Source organism: Protopterus annectens, chromosome 3.part0 (assembly GCF_019279795.1).
Source record: "Protopterus annectens isolate FY-2018-M chromosome 3.part0, PAN1.0, whole genome shotgun sequence".
Taxonomy (NCBI): Eukaryota; Metazoa; Chordata; order Ceratodontiformes; family Protopteridae; genus Protopterus; species Protopterus annectens.
In genome coordinates this window covers 733,221,981-733,247,689 of record NC_056731.1, presented here as the reverse complement: position 1 = coordinate 733,247,689, position 25,709 = coordinate 733,221,981, and the positions used below count along the sequence as shown (strand labels likewise).

Genomic DNA, 25,709 nt, shown 5'->3' with positions numbered 1-25,709 from the left:
GAGGTGCTCAGAATAGTGAAGCCACCACAGGGACAGGGTTACGGCAGGGCACCACAACGATAAGCAGGCTAGGTCTCTCACTTACACATGACTCTTGCCTCTGGAGGAATGAATGGACTAATGGGGATCTTCAACCACCCATAGAGTGAATTAGCCTTACAGCTCTAGCTCAAATGAATAGTCTTGGTAGTCACTCAGAGTAATGACTGAGTTGAGTCAATATAGGTTGGAAAGTTTTGGTCAAATTGTGCAAACGAAAACTCTCATATCAAGAAAAACTGAGGCAACAGAAAATGTTTAAACTCTAGGGAGGTATGGGATCTGACTAAGACTGCGTGAATATGCAATGTAACCTGGGGATGCTTCACTGACACTACACAGCAAAAGAATCTGAAGCGAAGGTTTTTCTCTTTGCAAGGCTTTATGGCTCAAAAGGAATGCACTAAAGTCTAAGTTTCAAATGACAAATTGTCCAGTGCCTAATAACAACAGCCCTACCATAGATGCTGACAGAATTTTCATACCAAATAATCAGTTATGCTTCTGAACAGGTAGTCATCATAAAAATGGATAAAGGTAAGATTCATGTCCTAGAGTGGCTTAGCACGACTGTTGTATTTTTTAAACAAAAACAATCAGCATTGATCCAGTGAAGGTATCAAACATTAATAATTGAAATAAGAAAGTTGCTTAGGTATAAAGTCTTAAGACACTGTGTGACTTGCAAATCAAAGTACTCAAAACTGTCATGCTGAAAGAAAAAAATGAATACAAGCAACAGTGCAATACCATAAAGGAAGAGATTCCACTTTTTAACTTAGAGAATACAATAGAGTTGAAAACTTCCACTTAAGCTAGTGAATAACGATGGCTGTAACAATCAATGGCTGAACAAGCTCTCACTTTGTAGGACTGTCACTGGTATTTACAAATTTACTTTAGAAATTAACAGTGTAAAAGATAATGGCTCAAAATAATAAAGCAGCAGTAGCATGAATGCTATAGACACCATGCTCAGAAGAAGCATTATAAGTTATACCAATTTTCCCACCTTTTATATGTGTTTAAAACCCAAGTCAGAAGGGAAACAATTTCATTTGCTTCTAAATCCTCTGAAGCCAGTTCCTGGATGCGTGTACACAAAGCCCGGTGATAAAGGGTTAAGATCTTTTTAAAAATGTCATAATGAGGAGGAAAGCACTGCACTCCCAAGTTTTTCACAACCATTAGGTCATCAAGAACATATTTGCGTATAATTTCAAGGTGTCTTACAAGCCACATTTTGTCAGACTCCCTAGTATCGGCTTGAGTACCCTCTATTCTATTTGTAACGGTCTGTTTTAAAACCTCAAACATCTTCTCCTTCCAATTCTTAGGCCTCCCAGGAGGAATAAAACCAGTTTGCTTTTTTCGATCAAGCATTCTTCTGTCAAATTTCTCCTCCCGTTCAATTATGCGAAGAACTGAAACTAGCAAAGTTGGGTCCCGACGAATTGTAACCAATGACCTCTCCACAACCATCCACAGCTGTTTGGCCAAGTCCTCAGACAGCTTCTGCACCTCACCAAAGTAAAGACGAATGAGGCTCATGTCATGTGTGTTCTTGCTGTCCATGCGATACTGTTCGTACATGAGATCATCACGAGAACATTCCAAGTCCATCAGCTTACAGTGAGCACGCAGAAGCTCCCCCTGTTCAATTAATTCATGGGTCTCTCTCACAATTTCTGGAACTGAAATGCAAAAGAAGGTACATTCAAGCATGTTTGTGATACTAAAAGGAATGCAACCACAGTAATATGCCATAACTAAAAAAAAATTCTCAAACATGGCAATATAACAACACAATGACAAAGTGTCTTACACTACTGTCTTCAGCATCCTTCCAAATGCAATCATGACTTTTTAATTCAATGCTACCTTCCAATGATATTTTGTTTTTGTTTTTTTTAAGAAAATTAGAAAAGCAGGGTGAGCTCAGTGGGGAACAGAAAAACTAGCTATGTAACATTGCTACTATAATGTTGCACAAACTGAGTTCAGAAACCAATCTTAACTGATAAAAAATGAAAAGCCTGCTGAGTACTAGGCATCTCCTGAAGCTTTACTTCCTCTGGAGGAGGCATACTGTACATAAAAATATATATAAAATATTTTCCATTTTTGAAACCAAGAAAGTCCTCCTCAGTTGTTGGGATCCCTACTTTAAAAACCTGCACAAATACACACTAATGTAAATGTTTAAAATTTTGAAGTCGCAATTAAAGCTCAAAGAATTCTCCATGAAGACTTTCTGCACAACGGCATGTGACTTAACACAGCTATGCATTAGAGACTCAATAACTTAAGTTAAGGGGCAAGATTCACAAAGTGGGACAACATGCCCATGCAGGAATAATCAGATTTCCACTTCTGCCTCAAGGCTGTTTCTTCCTACAGTACAGTACATTTATGCATTACAGGTACATCCAAAATGACTGCCACTTACAAGCCCAGACAAGAGGGCCTCCTAAACAGATTAATTATGAGGAAAAAACAGCCAGCTCTGTTGGTGTAAATGGACACAGCTCCCTGCCTATGACCCAGGGGAGATGGGTTTAGTTAGCTTCCCAGCAGTCTTTTGAAGTTAGCAAAGGAGGATAGGTGTGCTTATCCTGGAAGGGAAGCGAGTAAGCCACTGCTGCGCATGCCTCAGAGAAGTAGAAGTGATGCAAAGATGGCCACTGGGCAGACATTTGTCTACCAAGCTGTTAGGCAGTAATGTACTTGCAATGGGGAAGGCATACTAGCCCCAGCAATGATATAGGTCACTCATACCCTATATCCAAGGGAGGGGTTAGGGCCTGTACTATATGTCATAATTGCCAGAATGATGGTGAAGGTACAAATCACTCCCATGGCTGTATAAAAGATGGCTCTCTGGACAATTCTCAACCACAAGCTAAGGACTACCAATACTGGGAAATTAAGAGGTTCAAGTCTGACTGGGGGGGGGGGGGGTAACCTGAGGGTCAAGTAGACACAGTGGCAAAAAAGCCTACAAAAAAAAAAGTTACTGGGGGAAAATGACCATAGCTTCAGCAACATACACAGCTGGAAACAGCAATATTTGCTAGTGTGGAAACATTAATCTTCAGCTCCTTATGAAGAGCAATGATAATGCCCATAAATCCAGTTTAATGGTTACAATTATCTTCTCTGTGTAAATACACTTGTGTGTAGCTGTGCATATTATGTGTGTGTGTGTGTGTGTGTGTGTGTGTGTGTGTGTGTGTGTGTGTGTGTATATATATATATATATATATATATATATATATATATATATATATATATACACACACACACATACATACATATATAAATACACACGCACACCAGACACATATGCAAATGACCATGCTTACATTTGCATATGTGTCTGGTGTGTGTGTGTGTGTGTGTGTGTGTGTGTGTTTGTTTAAAAAACTTAATATGCAGTGGATCTAAAAAAAAAGTGTACATACCCCTGTTAAAATGCCAGATATTTGTGATATAAAAAAATGAGACCACAATAAATCATTCAAAACTATTCCCACCTTTAACCTGTACAATTCAACTGAAAAGCAAACAAATCTGTTAGGGGGAAAAATATAAAAAATAAAAAATGTACAATAAGCTGGTTGCATAAGTGTGCACACCCTTAAACTAATACTTTGTTGAAGCACCTTTTGATTTAATTACAGCATTCAGTCTTCTTGGGTAGGAGTCTATCAGCATGGCACATCTTGACTTGGCAATATTTGCCCACTCTTCCTTGCAAAAGCACTCCGTTGTAGGGTATCTATCTCTTGTGCACAGCCCTCTTCCGGTCACCCCACAGATTTTCTAATTGAGTTAGGTCTGGGCTCTGGCTGGGCCATTCCAAAACTTTAATTTTTTCTGGTGAAGCCATTCTTTTGTTGATTTGGATGTATGCTTGGGGTCATTGTCATGCTGAAAGGTGAAATTCCTCCTCATCTTCAGCTTTCTAGCAGATGCCTGAAGGTTTTGGGCCAAAAGTGACTGTTACTTGGAACTGTTCAGAATTCCCTCCACCTTGACTAAAGCCCCAGTTTCAACTGAAGAAAAGCAACCCCAAAACATGATGCTGCCACCACCATGCTTCACCGTGGGGATGGTGTTCTTTTGGTGATGCAAAGTGTTGTTTTTGCGCCAAACGTACTTTCTGGAATTGTGGCCATAAAGTTCATCCTTGATCTCAACACATTTTCCCACATGCTTTTGGGAGACTTGATGTATTGTTTTGCAAATTTTAGCCAGGCCTGAATGTTTTTCTATGCAAGAAAAGGCTTCCGTCTTGCAACCTTACCCCATAGTCCAGACATATGGAGAATACGGGAGATTGTTGTCACATGTAGTACACAACCAGTACTTGCCAGAAATTCCTGCAGCTCCTTCAGTGTTGCTGTAGGTCTCTTGGCAGCCTCCCTGACCAGTTTTTCTCTTGTGTTTTCATCAATTTCGGAGGGACGTCCAGTTCTTTGCAATGCCAATGTTGCCCATTTTTTCTCCACTTTTTGATGACCGTCTTCACTGTGTTCCATGGTATATCCAGTGCTGTGGAAATTTTTTTGTACCCTTCTCTGACTGATACCTTTCAACAATGAGATCCCTTTGACGCTTTGTAAGTTCTTTGCGAATCATGGCTTTTGCTGTAGCAGGCAATTGAGTAAATGTCAAGAAAATCCTACTAGGACTAAGTTCTGCAATGCTGCTTCCCCTGTCTACAAGTCATACACCTTGTCTCAGCAAATGGGAAAATCAGCTGGAATCTCTAGTGACCAAACTCAGAAAGAAGCCATGTTGCACTAAGGTACACTAAAGGCAATGGATAATGAAACAAACTACAGGTGGTCTCAGTGAGTCAAACTGCACTACATTAATAAAGGTATGACTGGAAGAAACCTGCTGCTTCACTTTACAGGCTACAGATGCACAAAGCTTTTACATTATCCCCAACTCTACATCTGAACATGTAGGGTGATAAAGATGCTACAATATTAACTGATTTATCAAGGAACTCACCTCAACTTAACTTACAATTTGGATTACCCCTCTTTCCACTCCAGATCCATTTGTCTTTGCATCTCTCATGATCAGTGTTAAACTGAAGTCATGGTACAATCCCTGAAAAAATCTGGTTAAATAAGGTACATTTTATTCCTAGAACCAGATTTAGTGATTTGGCAGCACTAGTATGTGACTGGGCCATTACGAATCAAGTGAGATGGCCAGGCTCTCCAGAGTGAACGTTTTATGTAAGGAGATTCACTAAAGCTCACACACAGAAGTGATTTTACTTATATGACAGCAAAGGGACATTAGCGAAGAATGTTGGTGAGAACTACTTGTCAGATGTGGTTATTCTGTACTGTTGAATGACATGCACTCATTCTTTTTTCAGATGAACTAACAGCTTCTTTCTAAATGTGAATTAGCTAGTTTCAGATCTTATGAAAGATGGAAAGAAGTTCCACAATGCCAGGCAATTTCTAGAGAAGGATTTTTCTCTCAGAGCTTATTGGAAGAGAGGGCATGTTAACACAATGGCCCTACTGCCCCTGTATCTAAGGCTATTTCTCTGGCATGAAGTTTAGAGGCAATGGGTGGAAAATATTTGACAAAGAGAAGTTTAAATGTGAATGAGTTGAGAAGTAGCGCAATTCTAGCTGTGATATGTAACTAGCTTAAGTTTTGCAAAGTGAGAGAGTGGTGCTGTCTAAATTTATGGTGCTACAAACATTTCATTGGTGGTTGTAAAAGGAATGGAAAATCTGTTAATGGGTAAACAATATTCAAGATTTGGTATAAGCATATTAACTCTTATTGCTCTTAATGTCAAAGGCTAGTGTGTGTGTATGTGTGTGTGAAAATGTATGTGTTAACTTAGCTGCTTAGATTCCTTACCTATTTGATTCACAAGAGGAGTGCAAGTCTGGTATTGTACCAAGGTACCTCTGAAGAGTTACTCTGGGTATATCAGAGTCAAGAAGATCATTTATTTAGAGGGATCAATTCTTTGAGAATTTTATAGCCATTCCAAAAACACAATGGGGGAGCAACTGTTCGTGAAAAGATTATGGTCCCTAACTCAATTCTACACAAAACTCTAATCAGCCTGCAATGCAGGTGAAACAACTGAAACAATGTCAGTGGCTCAGTAAATCCACACTTGCCTTTGATGCTAAAAGATCAGACGACTATGGGTTCGATACTCACTTCAGGTACCTGGATTCATTTTCCAGTTCCAGCACTTCAAAAGGGCAAAAAATTCAGATGCTGCAAACCCAAGTGTACAATCTTTCAGAGATGTTAAACTGAGGTCCCAGATGGACTGCTATCGAGCACAGTTTACTGCAGTGGATTCTTTTATTGTGTTGTACTTGAGTACGCTAGTGGCAACACAGGTTAAAGGGCACATAGAAAACACTGAAAAGGAGTTGCCAGTTGAGTGGGACTATCCTGGATGAGCAAACCATAAAAAACATATAATAAACTCAAACTTTGAAGACAAATGGAGATTACTTTTTGAACGTTCAAGCTATACAACCATCACAGAGATGAACACGAACAATTCAGTCTGAACTATAGCCATTAGTGCTTAGTAACTGCTAGAAAGCAAGACAAAAAGGTTGCAAAATGTCATAACGCAATTGGAAAAACTGCTGCATTAAAAGTCTCAAGGAAAAAAAAAAGATGCAAAGAAGGTCTAAAGGCATTAACTGCACACTTAACAGCAGGGTGCTAAAAGATGTGGAACAGCCAGGATAATTGTCTCATCAATGTGTATGTACTACTGATAAAAGGACAATTATACAGGCAAATTACATACATATATGAAAAAGACAAAAGGGACAAAGATAAAGCCCTACAGATGGTACCAGAGGTAAACACGCACATCCTGTTGCATTACCCAACAACCAAAATTAGGTATGGTGAGCCTGTAAAAATTTGAAGGACATTCCACTATCCTGAAAGCCTTTTTGACACCTGTCGAGACAGATCCTGCCAAATACTCACACTCAATAGTTTCAAATAAATGATTTTTTTTTTTTATTTAGTTTATAGCTATTATATCATATCCTGGTCTGAAGTCATGCTGAACTGTACTGAAAAGGTCAAGCTAACCAAAGTGTTCAATGAGTTGGCCACAGAGTAGCTTTTCAAGGAGTATGCTACGGGTCTAAAACCTGATGGGTGTCAGGGGGATTGGAGTTATGGTAGGAGGTGGAATAACAGCATGCTTCTGCTATGGTCCTAAATTTCTTTTGTTATGCACACTGTAATACATGTGGGCCAGAGGTTTTATAATCAGGAACTTTGGGTATAATCTGTATTAGCCACAGTTTTCACAGACTACTTTGGGATAAGATGGTATGGACATGGATGAAAATGAATTATTGGGGGTTGGTTGACTATATCCAGCTAATAGGAGGAAGTAGGAGCAGTCTGAAGGTTATGTTATTAGCTTTAGACATATCAGTAAAAATTCATGCGCAGCATCTCAGAGTTTGATGGGCAGTCTCTTTTTTTATTTCATCCAAGGCATCAGATTTTCAGGATTTCCATGCATTCTTTTTTTGAATGCTTGTCATCTCTCCTTGATAATTTAAGGCCAAGAGGGTTCTCTTGGTCCAAGTTGTTTACTCAGGTGTAACCTGTTCTGAACTGCTTCAGGTATGTTATAACATTGTGTCTTCACTTCTCAACTGTCCAGATGTCTGCAAATGTCCAGATTCTTGCCTCATATTTTTTGTTTGTTTCTCCAAAAAACGTTGTTTTCTGGCTAATCATTGGCACATTGAGGACTGAAGTCAAAAATAATGACAGAGATTTGAATTTGTGACTTCACATCCTTTGTAAATTTCATGATAACACAAAACCTGTTTTTATTCTATTGACTTTTGAAGTTTGTAAGAGCAATACTTAATAATTGTCCTTATTTTTGGGCCTTTGTCTCCCCATTATTTTTATAGCTTGTTCAGATTTCTTGCTCTTAGAGGTTGAGAGGTATGATTGTGTCTAATGCTGTTATGGGGGCTATTGGAAAGTACACTTGTGTAAGAACTTACCCTAACAGATGTCCAAAAGATCACTAGTGCAGTATTCCAGATGGCCTAGGTCTGAAACTCAGTCTGCCCAGTCTGATTCTGACATATGCGCAGACATAAAAGAAACCATGGTATGTCCGACTATACCTCAGACACCCGCTATGGCAACCCAGATGAGAAGGGAGAACTGCAATGATTACCTCACAGGGACTTTATAGCATCTTGCAAATTTTAATATGGGAAGAGATTCCTGGAAACTTTATAGCATATTGCAAACTTTAGTATGGGAAGAGATTAATGGAAAAGTGGTGTACATCAGGGGTTAGAGCCTCTACTCGATGTAGATGGATGTCATCCCAAAGAAAAAGTGACAAAAGACTAAACATGTTTCTTCTCTTCCCCCTTCTAGAGAGAAGGATAGAAAGGATTCTTCAGGGCCTGTTCAAGGCCATTAAGGCTCTTACATCTCTCCTGTTCAGCCCATAAGAAGACTACTGTGGAATGCTTTTCTTCTGAGGAGGAGGAACCCTCAGATTCTGATGACCATTCCTTAGCCTCTTACTCTCCTTAGTTTCACTCTCTTGGCCAGATACCCTCAGATGATGAGGATTCCCTCACTCTCTTGATTCCCCTGTGGAAGGCACATCTTTTGCAGAGACCACTATAAATAGGAGTCTAAGCAAATCTCTGACGTCCAAGAGATGCCACAGTCTGTTAGATGTGGACAGTCTAGCCTCTTCCCCTGTCCCTCCAACTCCTGGAGGACTTCACCACTGACATCTAACCAGGGTACCAAAGTCTAACCCTTCCAAGAAGAACACATCTGAAGTATAACCTCAATTTGCAAGTGCATGGGGTATACAAGTGGACATATGAGCATAACTCCTCAGACATTCTCCATGCTAGCAGCTTGAAGACATCAGAGAGAAAAATAGTCAGCTAGGAGAGGTATAGCAGGAGAAGCGAGGGCCCTCTTGGGTCCTAGGGTCCGTCAGACATGGCAAGATAGAAAAGGAAGAACAGGAAAGTGCCAGAAGGGGAAAAGTGGGTGGGAAAGAATACTGCAACAGTGAAGAGTAGCAACACATCTACTATTATGGCAAGTTCTTACACAACTGTACTACGTCCTGATTGAAATAACTGTTGCAGTATTCCAACAGATGGGCAATTCACAAAGCTTAAGGGGAAGAGAAGGGTGGATGGTTGAAAAAGGTAAGAATTGTCCAAAATGTCAGAAAGGACTGACCTGACAAATGCTGCCCTAGACCTGGAGAAAGGCATCAATTCTGTAGTGATTAGTGAATGTTTGCACAAAAGACAGGTAGCAGCTTCCAGGATGGTTCTGAAATCTACCCATTTATAAGAACATGTTACAGCTCTAGTAGAATGAGCTCTTAGGCAAGAGGGCAAGGATATACCATGGCCCATGGAACAAAAGAGATGTACTTAGAAATCGAGCTAGCAATGGTTTGTTTGGATACTTGTGAATCCAACTTAAGAGTCCATGAGGAGACAAATATTTGGTCTGACTTACGACTTAGTTTTGTCTAGACAGAATCTTAGATGTCTGTGCACATCTAAGGAATGAAGATGTCTTTCACCCCTGTCTGTGCACATCTAAGGAATGAAGATGTCTTTCACCCCTGTTCTGTGGATTGGGAAAGAAAGTAGGCAGATTGATGGCCTGGTTGAAGGACATCTCATTTACCACTTCAGGCATGAAAAAGAGGTTGATCCTCAGGGACACTCTGTCCTTATGGAAAATAAGAAAAAGGACAAACAGACACAAGTGGCTGTAGATCTGATATTCTGCTAGAAGAAGTTAGAGACAACAACAAAATGGTTTTCCAAGGGAAAAATCTGAGAGTAGACTACGCTGTTGGCTTAAAGGACAGCAGAGTGAGTTTTTCCAGCACAAAGTTGAGATCGGGGGGGGTGTCACCAATTGTTCTTGGGTTTAAGTGCAGAAATTCAAAGGCCACTGATTCAGATAGTTTGAATGGTAGATAGGCAACACCACATCACATTTCAAGATTAGGAGGGGATCTTCAAAGGTAGGCAAAGATGCAGAATTAATTTAAAGAACGTACAATTGTGCAAGAAATTATCATAGCAGTAGAAGCCCTATTGACCACTGCTGCAGTATTCCAATGTGTTGTACTATCTTGCCTAATGTCCAGCCAGGGTAACAACGCCAACATCTTCCATAGAGCCATGCATCCAATGTATGAATTAAGCTTGTGAGTGTAAGGGTACATAAGTGGAAGTATTAGCAAAAATCCTCACACCATCTCCAGGCTAGTAAGCCTGAAGAAGGCCGAGAGACAAAATAAACTGGTTAGCTAAGATGGTAGAGATAGAAAAATAAAAAGGACATCCCTAGTTCCAGCAGGAAAAAATAAGAAAAAAGGGAAGGTAGGGAGGGAAGGAATACTGCAACAGTGATCAATAGGCCATTTACTGTTATGGTAAGTTCTTACACAACTGTACTATGCCTTTCCTTAGAACCCTGTTGCAGTATTGCAAACTGTTGGGCGATTCCCAAAGTGAAAGAGGTATGAAGGATGAATGGAAGAGAACTGTGATGATCTGAGGTATTGCTAGCTATGCCAGGAGAAGTAGGACAGTGGATGTATAACATATACCAGCACAGCTAGCTGGAATTCAGTGAAGAATTATATGTTATTTGAATATCAAACAGATTTGTACAGATGCTTGTGTTGAAAATATGTCAACAGTGTGTCCTGTTGGACAGAGGAAGACACTGTAACCACTGGAATGTATATATTGTAACACAGGATACGGAAAGAGAAGAGATTCATCTCAATCCACCTGACCTTGGAAAATAGTAAGAAATTATATTACTTAATTTAGGCCATAAGATTGTATTTTACAGTTCTCAATGCAGCCAGAGACAAAGTCTGCACTAGGAAGCTTATTGCATTGTCACTGGGGTGAACTAATTGCTACTCTGGAAAGGCAGAGGTTTGAAATTATTTTATGACTTCCAGGAGCTGCAGCAGATCATAGCAAGGCTCTCTATGTGTGTACTATTAACACATGTGATAAATCCTAACAGCTTATAGCCGAGGGGAGAAGCATGGGCACCAGAACTCAGATGACCAGATGTACATGATGTCATTCTGTAATACATCACTAAAATAATGTTGCACTAGGTGAGACTGAAGTCTCATGGTACTCTGTTTTTGTAACCGGATAAAGAAGGATCTCTCACCCTACTTCATCTTGCCTTGCTCTAGTAAGTAACCATGGAATAATAATTCTTTAGACCAGTTAGGAAAATATAGTGAGATTAGTTAAGTATTGTTTTTCTGTAACTGTGTGAACTTGTCCACCTGTGTTATTTGTAATATTTCCTGTGACTGAAACCTTGGTGTTTATTGTAAATAGATATTTAGTATTTTCATGTTCTTTTATTGTCAAACATATTTAAACTATTCATTGTGGGTGGTCCTTCAGAGAATATTTTAACTTTTTTGAGTACTTATATCAATTGGTGACACAGTGGCCACTCATGAAAGCCTGGCTGTTTGGTCAACATTGCCATTTGTATTAATAGTAATTTCACTCATTATAACTGGGCACCCTTGTAAGACCCTTGAAGTAGCTGGCTTTGGGATGTCTCGTGGCAGTGTAAAGTACAGTTATGTACACTTACCATAAATGTAGATGTCCGAGTGTATTCACTGTTGCAGTCGTTACATTAGGGTAATCTGCTGGCAGGTTGCCCTCAGTCGGCCTGATTAACAAAGTCTTGGGTCCTGCGTCGGGTGCTGTCCCTTCTTCAATGACGTCAGGTCGTCAGGGGTATAAAGCATGCAGCCGACGCCATTACATCAGTTGTTCTTGACCCAGATGTCAGGTGCCCCCCAAATGCGGAGGAAATAAAATTAAAAACACAAAAAGTATACCTCCAATCCCAAAAGCAAATACACCAAAAGGGCTTTTAAGCATAGTGAAAGAAAGTAGAGGTATAGCCAGAGAAAAATAGGGGACTGGAGGGAGGGTAACCAAACATCTAAGTGTATACAACTGTACTATGTTCTTCGTGTTTCACTGTTGCAATCATTACATTTGGGTAGATTCCCAAAGCTATGGTTGGGTGGAGGGAATTATACAGCATTAGGAGCAGCTATAAGGCCCTGCAGGACTGCAGTGGCAAACCCAGCTCTGGATTTAGAGAAAAGTGGTAAATGGTAATGTTTGGTGAACGTATGAACTGAGCTCCAGGTAGCAGCTTCTAGAATGTCCCTGGTAGGAACACCTCTGAGAAAGGCTGTAAAAGTAGATGCAGCCCTGGTGGAATGGGATCTGATCCCCTGGGTGATAGTTTTTCCATGGTGCATATAGCAGAAACGAATACAATGGCTTATCCATTTGGAAATGGTTTGCTTTAAAATAGCCTTTTTCCCTCTGCCCCTGCAGCAAATGCAACCAGCAATTGGTCAGATTTTCTTTGAGATTTTGTCTTGTTTAAGTAAAATATAAGTTGTCTGTGTACATCCAATGAATGCAGAATCCGCTCCTCCTTGTTCTGTGGATTGTGAAAGAAAATTGGCAAATCAATGTTAAGAGCCACACTGGATACCACCTCAGGCATGAAGGATGGATTGGTCCTGAGAGATACCCTGTCCGCATGAAAAATGATGAAGGGCTCCACTGCCATAAGAGCCTGTAATTCGGAAATCCTTCTAGCTGAAGTGACTGCTAAAAGGAAAGCTGTTTTCCAGGAGACAAATTTTAAGTCTGCAGTAGCAGCTGGCTCGAAAGGAGGGAGAGTGAGCTTTTCCAATACAAAATTGAGGTCCCAGGCAGGGGTTGGAGCTCTCCTGGGTGGTCTTACATTTTTGGCCCCTCTGAGATACTGCTTTAACAGAGGATGAGAGAAGAGGGGAGGCTCTGTGTTGTAATGAGCTGAAATGGCTGACGCATGGATTTTTATGGAAGAAAAGGACAAGCCCTTGTGAAGCATCTCAGTTAAGTATTGTAAAATCTGAGGAATGTTGGGCACTGCTGTGCTTATCCCTTGAGACTGATTCCAGGCACAGAATCTTTTCCATTTGTCAGCATAAGACTTTCTAGTACTAGGCCTTCTTGCTTCCAAAATGACATCCATCACAGGTTTGCTGAGGGATGCCAAGGGTGAATTTAGGTGATTAGCCACGCTGCAAGATTCAAAGTTTGGAGCAGAGTGTACAGAATTTGGTTGTTCTGCTGAGACAGTAAGTAAGTTGTCTGAAACAGGTGCCACGGTGGAAGGTGTGACACACTGCGCAGGAGTGGGTACCAGTGCTGGTGAGGCCAGTCTGGAGCAATCAAAATCATTTTTGGTTTGTCCTGTTTGACTTTTAGTAGAACTTTGGAGAGCACAGGTAGAGGGGGAAAGGCATAGACTGATAGGTTTTTCCAGCTGAAGGATAGAGCATCCACTTTCCAGGCTTTTTTGTGATGAGTTCTTGTGCAAAATTTGTTCAACTGATAGTTCTGGGGTGAGGCAAAAAGATCTAGGTCTGGGCTCCCCCATTTGCATGTCAACATGTTGAAAATCCGTGGTTCCAGTTTCCATTCATGTGGGTCCATGAGATTTCTGCTTAGTTCTTCTGCCAGAGTATTCAGTTTCCTGGCAGGAATTGAGCTTGTAGTTGTACTTGATAGGTCGAGGCAGTGTTCCACAATGCCATGGCTAGTCTGCAAAGGGGGTAGGAGTGTGTACCCACTGCTTGTTTATGTACCACATAACCGTGGTGTTGTCTAATTGTCCTGGGTGAAGGTAGTCCTTGAAGGCTGTCAGTGCATTCTGTACAGCTAGCATTTCTTTTTGATTGATATGAAGGTGCATTTGATTTGGGTTCCATTTGCCCTGAATGCACTTCCCTGCCAGATGTGCCCCTCCAAGCATAGTCTGATGTGTCTGCAGTTAGGGTTTGGACGGCAGGGAGTGGTGTGAATGGCAGTCCCTTGTTTTGGTGGCAGGCCTCTGCCCACCATAGGAACTCTAGTTGCAGGCAAGGTATGATAAGAATCATTGTTTCCAGGCTGTGACAATGCTGACTCCATAGACTTTTTAAGTACCACTGAAGTTTCCTCATATGCAGTCTTGCATATGGAATTAGAAGAATGCATGAGGCCATGAACCCCAAGGCTTGCAGTATTTGATTTGCAGAAAGCTGGGTTTTTGTGGCCACCTGTTTGAAGTAAGTCACCAAATGAATTTGCTTCTCTGGCGTAAGGAAAGCCAGCTGGGCAGTTGTATTCAAGCTTGCACCCAGGAATGTAATTTTCTGAGAGGCTACCAGTTGTGATTTCTTTTCGTTTATAGTGTACCCTAGATAAGTTAGAACCCTTTTTACAAACACCAGATGGTTTAGAAGAATGTCCTTGTTTCCTGCCTGAATTAGACAATCGTCCAGGTATGGATACATTTGAATATTTCTTTGTCTGCAAAATACAATTACTGGAGCCAGGCACTTTGTAAAGACCCTGGGCGCAGTAGATAAGCCAAAGGGCAGTGCAGAGAACTGGTAATGCAAGTAGCCTGCTTTGAAGCGGAGTATCTTCTGCAAAATTCCCTGATTGGGATATGCAGGTAAGCCTCTTTTAAATTTAGAATTGCCAACCAGGCATCTTTGCCTAGCATAGGAAGTAACTGGTGAACAAGTCAGCATCTTGCATTTTGGAATCTGCAGAAAGGTGTTCAGAGTAGATAAGTCCAGAATTGGACGCCATGATTTGTCTTTTCTGGGTACCAGGAAAAGTCTTGAATAGAAACCTTGTCCCTTTTCCTCTTCTGGTACTGGTTGAATAGCCCCCATGCTCATGAGGGAAAGTACTTGTTTCTGGGCCTCTGACCACTGATTTGGGGGCAGGTCTGGCCATCCGTTTGGAATTGGCAACATCTGAAAATGAAATCTGTATCCCTGGGATACTATATTTAAAACCCATTTGTCCTGGGTTATAAGTTGCCAGTTTCTTGCATGAAGAGCCGGTTTTCCCCCCAAAGGGTAAGTGCTTGGTAAGTGCAAAGGGAAGTCATTGAGACTGCGTACCATAGGGAGGTGTATTGCTGTTTCCAGATTTGGAAGAGGAGGCACCCCACTGCTTTGTTCTGAAAGTCCCTTGGGACTGAAACCTGGAGACTTTGTAATGTCTGGGTTTGGCTTGAGTGGCTCTCGGAGGGATTGGAAAGGACCATTTCTTAGTAAGCCAGTGCCTACTAAATCTTGGAGGTTGCACTTGTAAGTAATCTTTCACAGTTTGCATAGATTTAGCTTTATATCTCCCATCTTTTTTAGAACTACTTCAGCCTTATTACCAAAGAGTAATTGTAAAGGAGCATCTAACAATTTTGCTTTAACATGATCAGGCAGATTTTGCTCTTTGAGCCAAGCATGCCTTCTTAGCACAGACCCAGTTACAGCAGCCTTGCAAGAGGCCTCCAAAGAATCAAAACCACATTGTAAAGTATGTTGCCCAACTTGTTCAGCTAAATGCAATAAATCCTGTAAATCTTTATTTTCCACACAATCAGAAATCAACATCATTTTCTGTTTAAGCAGTCCCATGATATGCTGTTGATATTTTAGCATATGAAATTGACAATTTAAAGCCCTGATTGCCAAGGCTGCAGAAGTGTAAACCTTCTTACCCCATCAATCCAGCACCCTGGAATCTCTATCAGAAGGGGTAGGATTTTTAGCAGTAGAAGTCTTAATGCCCTTGGGACCCTGAGAAATGGTTTCAGGATCTGCAACAGGATTTTTGAAAAAGAATTTATGGGAGCCAGGAACCCTGTAGTATCTGTCTGGCTTAGAAGGAGCCGGAGGCAGAGAATCAGGAGCCATACTAGATTGTGAAAAAACATCATCAACAATGTCTAGAACAGGAGGTATAGCCAAAGGCCTATGCTGTGGAAGAAGAAGAAAATCCCTAAGTCTCTTTTTAGATTCAGAAAAATCCTGACTTTCCCAGTGGAAATGTTCCCTTAAGGTATGTAAAGTTTCCCCAAAAGAAAAATCCTTAGCAGGAGAAGCAGAAGGATTGGAATCTTCTGCATCAGAGTCCTCATAAGTAAGTATAGACAATTCCTGTTCATTAGAAGAGTCAGAAGAAATAGAATCCTGTTCAGAAGATTCATAATCAGTGTCTTGCCTAGGCCTCTTAGAAGGGGGGGGGTTGGCTACCCTTGATCAGAGTAATTAAACCTTCAGCCATTTTGATCATTTGTTTTTTTAGGCATAGGTGCCTGCACACGTGGCAGAGGCATCATTTTTTTAGGCATAGGTAGAGATTTTGGCCTTAGTTTTGAAGATAGCGTCGGTCTAATATACAAATCTGTAGGCCTGAAAACACCCTCAGAAGCCAGTGCCTGCACAGCGGCTCCAAACCCATCCAAGGTAGAGACATCTGCGGGTTCCACAATTGAAGCATCTTGCGGCATCCGAATGGGTCTCAGTAGAGGCCTGCGAATCAGAAGTAGCGGGTATCAGGGGCTGCGAAAGCGCCTCACTGAGTACTGGCAAACTGGCGACTGGCTTAAAAGAAGCATCATCGGCAGTTGTGGACCTCAACGGCCTGTCTCTATCTTTTTCGTTGCGTTTTTTAGGTATTCCGGTAGTCGGATTGCTAACCAACGACATTTCTGGATAATTAAAGCGTGAGCCAAAGTATTTAGAAGCAAAAATGAACCGATGTTTGATAGTGCGTTGATTAAGTAAAGCATAAAACAGACAGCAAGGTACGCTGTGGTCAGGGTCTAGGCAAGGAATACAGTACAAATGAAAATCCTTATGAGGTATTTTCTTCCCAGAAGTAATGCAATTATTAACTTTTACTGACATTGGTAAGGAGCAAGAAAATTTTCCCCAACTGGGTACTTAGCTTTTTAGTTGATGACTTCGGATCCGAAACTCGAAAACGAAAATGTCAGGAGTAGGCTGACCGGCACTTGCAAACTGCTTCTGCTTCGGGCACCGTGCAGCAAGAAAAACTGATGTAATGGCGTTGGCTGCATGTTTTATACCTCTGACGACCTGACGTCATAGAAGAAGGGACAGCAACAGACGCAGGACCCAAGACTTTGTTAATGAGGCTGACTGAGGGCAACCTGCCAGCAGATTACCCTAATGTAATGACTGCAACAGTGAAACACGAAGAACATGGGGGTGGGGGTTGGCTACCCCTGATTGGAGTTATTAGATCTTCAGCCATTCTTATCATTTGTTTTTTAGGCATCGATCGAGATTTAGGCCTAAGTAAAGAAGGAGGCGTTGGTTTTTGGTTTAATATGCAAGTCCGTAGGCCTGAATACACGCTCAGAAGCCGGTGCCTGCACAGTGGCTCTGGGCCCATCCAAGGTAGAGACATCCGCGGGTTCCATAGTTGAAGCATCACGCTGCATACCACACTCCGAATGGGTCTCAGTAGAGGCCTGCGAATCAGAAGTAGCGGGTATCAGGGGCTGCGAAAGTGCCTCACTGAGTACCGGTGAACTGGCGACTGGCTTAGGAGAAGCATTGTCGGCAGTTTTGGACCTTGCCGGCCTGTCTCTGTCTTTATCTTTGCATTTTTTCAGAATCCCGGTAGTCAGATGGCTAACAGACAACATTTCTGGATAATTAAACCGAGAACCAAAATATTTAGAGGCGAAAATATACCGATGATGGACAGTGCACTGATTAAATAAAGCACAAAACTGACAGCAAGGTACGTCGTGGTCAGGGCCTAGGCAAGGAATACAGTACGAATGAAAATCTTTATGAGGTATTTGTTTTGCACAAGTAATGCAATTATTAACTTTTACTGACATCGGTAAGGAGCAAGAAAAAGTTTCCCCAACGGGGTACTTGGCTTTAGTTGAAGACTTCGGTTCTGAAACTCAAAAATGAAAATTTCAGGAGTCGGCCAACCGGCACTTGCGAACCGCTTCTGCTTCGGGCACCACACGGCAAGAAAGACTGATGTAATGGGGTCAGCTGCATGTTTTATACCCCTGACGACCTGACGTCATGGAAGAAGGGACAGCAACCGACGCAGGACCCAAGACTTTGTTAATCAGGCCGACTGAGGGCTACCTGCAAGCAGATAACCCAAATGTAATGACTGCAACAGTGAAACATGAAGAACATCTACCTTATAGTCTGGGCAGAAGGGGGCATAGCTAGTAAATCTGTGCCAGCCTTTCCCAGGTGTGTGTGTGTGTGTGTGTGTGTGTGTGTGTGTGTGTGTGTGTGTGTGTGTGTGTGTGTGAAAATCAAATCTCAGAGTGCGTGTGTCAGCTGCTTGGAGCAGGGGCATGAAACACTGGTTTCACAGAGAGAGAGTGGTGGAGAACTTGGCTTGGACACTCAGCTGAGGTCTCAACATTATAGCTGTGCCAATGGGGAGTCAGACTGGAGACTTGAAGGGAGAAAGATAGAGAAACCCAGATCCCAAACTGAGTGTGTTCCCTGCATGCTCTTAAGGGAAATTTTACTTGATGCAGAGAGCTGCATCTGGAAATACTGGGTGTATCCATTTTTGTTTCAAGTGAACTTCCTTCTTCAGTGCCAGTGGTGAGGATTCAGGCTCCTTGATTACTGGCCTAGAGTGGGGACATCACAAGAGCTAAGATGACTGTCTAGTAATCCAGAGGGGGCTGACCTGGTGAAGGTGGCTCTGGATCTAGAAATGGCATCCACTCTGTAATGTTTGATTAAAGTTTGCAAAGAGACCAAAGTAGCTGCCTCTAAAATTGTCTAGAGTCAAACCCTCGTAAAAGGTTCCAGATGAGGCCACTACTTAAGTAGAGGGGAGGGTAAGGTTTTGTCATGAAGAGTGTAGCAAAATGATATGGACTTAGAAATCCAGTTAGCAATAGCCTGCTTTTTGCTTTGAAACTGTTCTTCCTAACTTAGAATCTTGGAAAGATAAACAATTGGTCTGATTTGTGAATATCCTTGGTTTTACCCAGGTAGAATTGGAGCCGTCTATACACATTCAGGGAATGTAGGGTTCTTTCTACACTACTTTGTGGATTAGGAAAGAACATGGGAAGATTTATGGCCTGCTTGAGAGACCGTTCATTTACTACTTTTGACATGAAAGAGAGACTGAACCTTAAAGACACTTGGTTCTTATGGGAAATGAAGGGAGGGGGTGTCATAATGGCTTGGTTTGGGGACTAGTCTGGCAGAGGTGGCAGCTACCAGAAAGATAGTTTTCCAAGTACAGAATCTGAGACAGGCAGATGCTGCTAGCTTGAAAGGAGGGACACTGAATTTTTCCAGCACAAAGTTGAGATCCCAAGTAGGGGAGATAACTTTCATTTGAGGTTTCAAATGGACTACACCTTTTAAGTAAAGTTGTGTAAAAATCTTACCATAGCAGTAGATGTCCTTTTCACTGCTGCAGTATTCATAACATATGGGATCTCCTAACAAGGATAGCCCAACTTTTGGGCAGTATACCAAAACCTTTACATTCTCCTAGCATCGTATCTCAAGATGTATGCTCCTCACGTAGGTGTAGGGCATAAAGGTGATGTATGAACACTCCATGCTCAGAATTGAAGTGCCCAGGAGAACTAGAGACAGCCCAGTAGAAGACAGAACAGTTACATCCGGAAAGAAGAAGAAGCAAGAGAGAGTCAAATATTCCTCAGCTGAGTTCCCAACAGAAGAAAGAAAAGAAAGGTGGCAGGAGGGAGGGACTGAGCACTACAACAGTGAAAAGGAGGACCTCTACTGTTATGGTAAGATTTACACAAATGTACTATGCCCTTCCATATCACTGTTGTAGTATTTATAACATGCAAGAGCTTCTAAAAAGGATGGGGGGAGGAAGGCACAGAAGAGTTCTCCACAAACCAATGAAGGATACCCCTGGCAAATCTTGCCCTGGCTCTCGAAATTACAACCAGCTTGTAATGCTTAGTGAAAGTGTGGACAGAGAACTAAATGGCAGCTTCAAGGATGGATCTTGTATCCAAACCCTTGAAAAAAGCTCCAGAATAGGCCACTGCTCTCAAAGAATGAGCCATAACTGAAGCAGAAAGTGGTTTTCCATGAAAGGAACAACAAAAAGAAATGGGCTTAGAAATCCAAGAGGAGATGTTTTGCTTCGAAACTGCCAAACCTAATGTCCTGGTATGAAAGAAAAAAAAAAAAAACGCTGCTCAAATTTGTGGATATCCTTTGTCTTACCTGAGCCACCTATGAAGAGCTAAGTTGTGAAAAACGTTCTCACTTGCAGATTGCGAGAAGGAAAAGAGGAAGGAAGATGGATAGACTGATTAAGTGACAACTCACTGACCACCTTGGGCATAAATGAAGGAATAGTACGCAGGGACACCCTGTCCCTATGAAAAATAAAAAAGGCAGGGATATCTATCAGTGTGAAATTCAGAAATTCCCTTGGCTGAATTAAGGGCAACCAACAAAACAATCTTCCAGCTGCAGTGTTACAAAGAAGAGGAGGCTCCAATGGAGGTTTAGTCACTTTTTCAAAGACAAAATGATGGTCCCAAGAGGGAGGCACAATTTTTTTTTTGGGGGGGGGCTGATATGAAGGACGTCTTTAAGGAATTGCTTGACCTCAAAAACAAAAGGCCAAAGGTGGGGTTTAAGAGCAGACAAGCGAGCTTTAACAGAAGAACAGGCCAAGCAATAATACAACAGTTCACACAAGAAAGGACCAAAGGGACCCTCACTGAAAAGGGATCCTAGGGATGCTTGAGACACCAAACAGAACATCTTTTCTATTTAACCATATAGATTTTTCTGGTAGTGGGTTTCCTGGCCCTTGCAGAACCCTAAGCATGTCCTCAGAAAAATGGTGTCTAAATGGGATCAAATCTTCTCACCCAAAGTGTCAACAGAAGAGCGGACAAGTAAGGGTGAATGTGAAACCCCTCGTCTTCAGTGAGAAGATCCACCCTGCCAGGTAACTTGTGATGACTGCCCCTAGCCAGGTGAAAGAGGAGGGGGTAACCAGTGCTGTATGGGTCAAAAGGGAGTCACCAGCAAGATTCTTGGGAAACCTGTCCTTATCTTGTGCAGTACACTTAAGCATACAGGAACATCCTCTTCCACGAAAATAATGGCATCCACCTTTTAAGCCAGGAGGACTAGGGACTCTGAAGTAATAGCGAGGAAGTTGCCTGTTCAGAGAAGAGGCAAAAAAATCCACTTGAGGAATACCCCACCAATGTACTATGACAAGAAACACTAAGAATGAGGGGAAGAAACAGAAATGTAAAAACATCCTGGAAAGAGGGTGAATGGGAGCAGGAAGATAGACATCCTTTAGGTCTACGGAGACCAGAAAATCCCGTGGAAGTAATAGGGGAAAGCATACAAAAAGAAAGGAATCTTTAGAAAGGTATTTAGAAAGGAAATATTTATTTTATTTTATTTATTTTACATTTGTTAACCGGGCTAGTCTGGCTGGATATATTTCCATTTTCAGAGGAGAGAGGAGAAAAAACTCCACAAAGACATAAAACTATTTACAAAGAAAAAGAGAGCAGCATACAAAGTATCTCCAGGATTCTTCTTTTCTGGGAAACAGAAACATTCCTGGGTAAAATCCTGTTCCTTTTTGGGATACTGGAACAGGTTGAATAATGGTCTGATCCAGATCCTGATACAGGACTCCATAAAAATAAGAAAGTTGGTCTGGAGGAGGTTGAGGAAGACCTGAGAAGGAAGGAAGGGATTTACATACCATACAATAACAGTGATAGATAATGGACAGAACCCAAGAGTCTGAAGTTATCAGTTGCAAGGCAGGGAGGGATAGGGAAAGCCTGAGAGACATAGGAACATGGTTGAGCTTAGGAACCATCTTCTCCTTAGAAAGCTGACCAGGTTGCCTACACACAAAGGCAGACTTAGGACAGTTTCTCTTTAATTTGGACATGGGAGAAAAAGATACGTTTAAGATCCTGCATCACTTGACCTTTGTCTTGCAGAGTCTTAAACAAGTCAGCAGCAGCTGTACCATACAGACTCTGACTATCCAAAGGAGCATCTAGGAGCTTGGCCTTAATATCATCAAGTAAGTCCTGGAGGTGAAGCCAAGAGTACCTCCTCATAACTGAACCAGAAGCAGCAGCTCCAGAGAATGCATCAGCTGCATCATAACTACATCTGGAGTGACAGGCAACCTGAGAAGTGAAACTCAAGGAGAGGGCAGCAGTCTTTCCTTCAGAAATCAGAAAGGTCAGACAACCCCCACCAAAGGGCCAACACATGCATGGTCATATGGGTTTGATAATTAATGACCCTAAAGGACAGAGTGGTAGAGGTTTACACTCCCCCCCACCCCTCAAATCTCTCCATAGTCTTACTGTCTTTATCAGAATGAAAGAGCTTGGAAAAGGGCAAAAGCTTGGTTGGCTTAACACCAGAAACCGACCATAGCAGGATCTGAAGGACACTTGTAGAGGTACTTAAGTCCTCAGGCACCTTGGCAACTTATAATAATGGTCAGGCTTCTTACGTAATCGGGGGGGGGGGGCAGCAGGTTTAGGAGATTCCCTCTGCAACATCTCTTTTGAATATCAGAGATTTCTGAGCAATTCCAATTAAAATACATCACTGTGCAAATTAATGTGTCCCTAAAGGACAACTGCTTAAAGGGAGAGTTAGGACTTAAGGAATCCTCTTCTTCAGATCCACAGTATAAAGGAGAGGTAATATGCAAGGAGCAAGTCAATTACTCATCCCTTTAATCCACCTCATCTGAAGAATCAGACTCCATGGTCCTTTTAGCTGAAGTAGAGGATCAAGGAGAAGCAGAAACGAACACCCCTGAGCAAGTCTTAAGGCCATCAGTGCATTGGGCAAGCCTTGGGTAAAACTCTGCCATTTTCTTTGAGGATCCTTGGCAATGGGAGGAACGTGTTTAGTCCTCCTCTTCTGCTTCAGTGAGGCATCCACTCTGACCAACCTAGCAGGCTTGGAGCCATACCTAGACTCAATAAGAGTACCAGGGACCTCTTCCCTCAGCACAATCTTGGAAATCCCCCTAGAACCTTCAGAAACGTTCACCATCAATATCCACTGTTGACGTTTTCAATGCCTCAGAGGATGTATAAGAGCCCAGTTCTATGACAGCCTCCAATACAGTTAAAGATAGTCTTCACAATCTTTAGTGACCTCAAGAGAGACATCCAGTGGAGACTAGTCATCAGCAGAGTCAGACCGAGACTTCTTAGTCTTCTTTTTAAGAGATAGCAGTACACCAAGGCAGGCAGATTCAGCCACGGAAACCTGGGTCAAATGTTTGAAATCTTAATTCTGAAGATAAATAGACACAGAGGACAGCTGTGAAGCATTTTGGGACCAAGGGCCTAACAAATGGCGCAGTGGTTATAATTGTGTGAAGCACCTAGACACAACAAACATCTTGTGTTGGTCTTTATAGGGAATCTGTCTCCAAAACTGACATTTTCCCTTCCTGGATGACATGAACAAGTACACAAAAAAAGGAAGATGGAACCCAAAGGGGCATCCAACTGTAAATGGCTCAGTAAATAAGCAGCTCAATGAAGGACATTCAGACTGACATTCAACTGCTGAGTTCAGAATGGTGACACAGAAGTTCTAAGAATGGAATGTTCATACATCAACTTTATGCCCTTCTCCTATGTATGGAGCATAAGACACTAGGATGATGTAAAAGTTTTGGTATACTGCCAGACGTTAGGCTATCCTTGTTAGGAGATCCCACATGTTTTGAATACTGCAGCACTGACATGGAAGGACATCTCTATTACCTGTAGTCTCAACAGAAACAGTAATTTCAAAAGTACAGTGGATATAAAAAGTGTACACACCCCTGTTAAAATGCCAGGTTTGTGATATAAAAAAAATGACACAATAAATCATTTCAAACCTTTTCCCACCTTTAATGTGACCTATAACATGAACAATTCAATTGAAAAACAAAAAAATCTGTTAGGGGAAAAATATAAAAAAATAAAAATTGTACAATAAGCTGGTTGCAGAAGTGTGCACACCCTTAAACTAATACTTTGTTGAAGCACCTTCTGATTTAATTGCAGCATTCAGTTCTGTTTACAGCCCATTGCCAGTCATATCGCCTATCAAAGGGGTATGACCGCATGACACCTTGCTTACAATTCCACATGCTGAAATAGCCATTGGACCAAATCAAGGCATTTCAGCCTTTGCTCTCTCTGAACCTTCACATGAAAGGCAAGGTCCAAAGTTCTATCTAGTTTATATGAACCCCCCCCCCTTATCAGGGGCAGCCTTGTCTTAAAGTAAATGCCAATCTGAAATGGGTACAGCTGCAGGAAGGGAAGACCTTACAATGAGACTGGCAGGGTCTGCTTACTACTACATGTCCAGATGCATATGACATCAGAACAGGATCTAAGTATGTAATGACTCTGCAGACAGTAATGCCTCACAGCCCCGTGCAACACCTGCAACCACTGATAAGTGGAAGGCACACAGAAGATGACAGACTCCATCAAGCACTGTCTGATTCTGGGCCAAGTGCTGCAACAAAACTCTCTGAGCTGTTAAGAGATGACCTTCTGGATCCTCTTCATTAAAAATAAAAGCACTGGAAAAATCCAACTTATGCTGGTGAAGGAAAGCCTCAGACAGAAACAAAAAACCTGTCAAAATTAACACAGACAAAGAATGTTAGCTAAAAGTGGGTGCCAAAATCAAGGACACAACCAGGGAATCTCTCAGCAGGGCAAGAACCAGGTAAGATGTGTCCTGCAGGATTAAATGTCCAGGGTACAAGCACTAAATTCCAGCAATTAAATGGGCTCCACCTTGGACTTTGTAGTGTTCATTGCAATACCTATAGACTGGAAAAAGGCTAAGCAGAGACTCCCTTGCAGGAATTAGACTGATTTGTGTTGCAGCAGCTAGTAATCAGTGGTCTAGGTAAGAAAACACAACATCTGCACTCCTTGAAGCCATAGGTTCACTGTCACAATTGTCACTTATCTGAATAACACACTAGGAGAAGATATGAAACCAGATGAAATGATGTATGGCTCCCACCTTTAAGTACACAATATCTGTGAATCCCTGACATTTATGAAAAGACAGACATCTCTGAGGACCAAATAGCACACACACAGTCTTCTGACAGCTAGGCAAGGACTGACTGCACCATGAACACATGAATGGACTCTGAGGTTAAATTAAAGGTACTCAGACTGAGCACTGACCTAAGGTCCTCCCTTCTCTCCCACTGGGAACAAAAAAGACCCTTTGGTAAAAACCTTACTGTTGAGTTGTCTGATGTTCCATCACACCTTTTTTTTTGGTAACAGGTTTAAAATCTCTCTTCTATTGCTGAACTGTTTTGATGGGGTGGGATGTCAGGCAAAGAGGAGACTGCGTTAGGGCTGGAATGAGGAAGGGAATGATATGGGCATCTAGATATCGCTGTCTTGATGCACTTGCCTTTTGTGATGGCCAGTCAATGTGGAGAGACAGAAGACCCCCCCCCAACTGCCAGCAGAGGGACATAGGCAAACTCTCAGGGATTAGACTGCCAACCACCCTCCTCACCCCAGGAGGACTGCAGTTTATCTGTTGCTGCTAAACATTATTACCAACTCTG

The 25,709-nt window shown here is 41.9% G+C and overlaps 1 protein-coding gene across 1 annotated transcript in view; it reads right to left on the bottom strand.

Moving 5' to 3' along the window:
• Positions 1–25,709, bottom strand: part of EXOC3 (exocyst complex component 3) — a gene marked incomplete in the record, with an annotated part of 966,706 nt that overhangs the window by 770,108 nt on the left and 170,889 nt on the right. Inside the window, 1 exon segment of the mRNA XM_044065090.1 lies at positions 1,052–1,733. Coding sequence (XP_043921025.1) covers positions 1,052–1,733 — 682 coding nt within the window.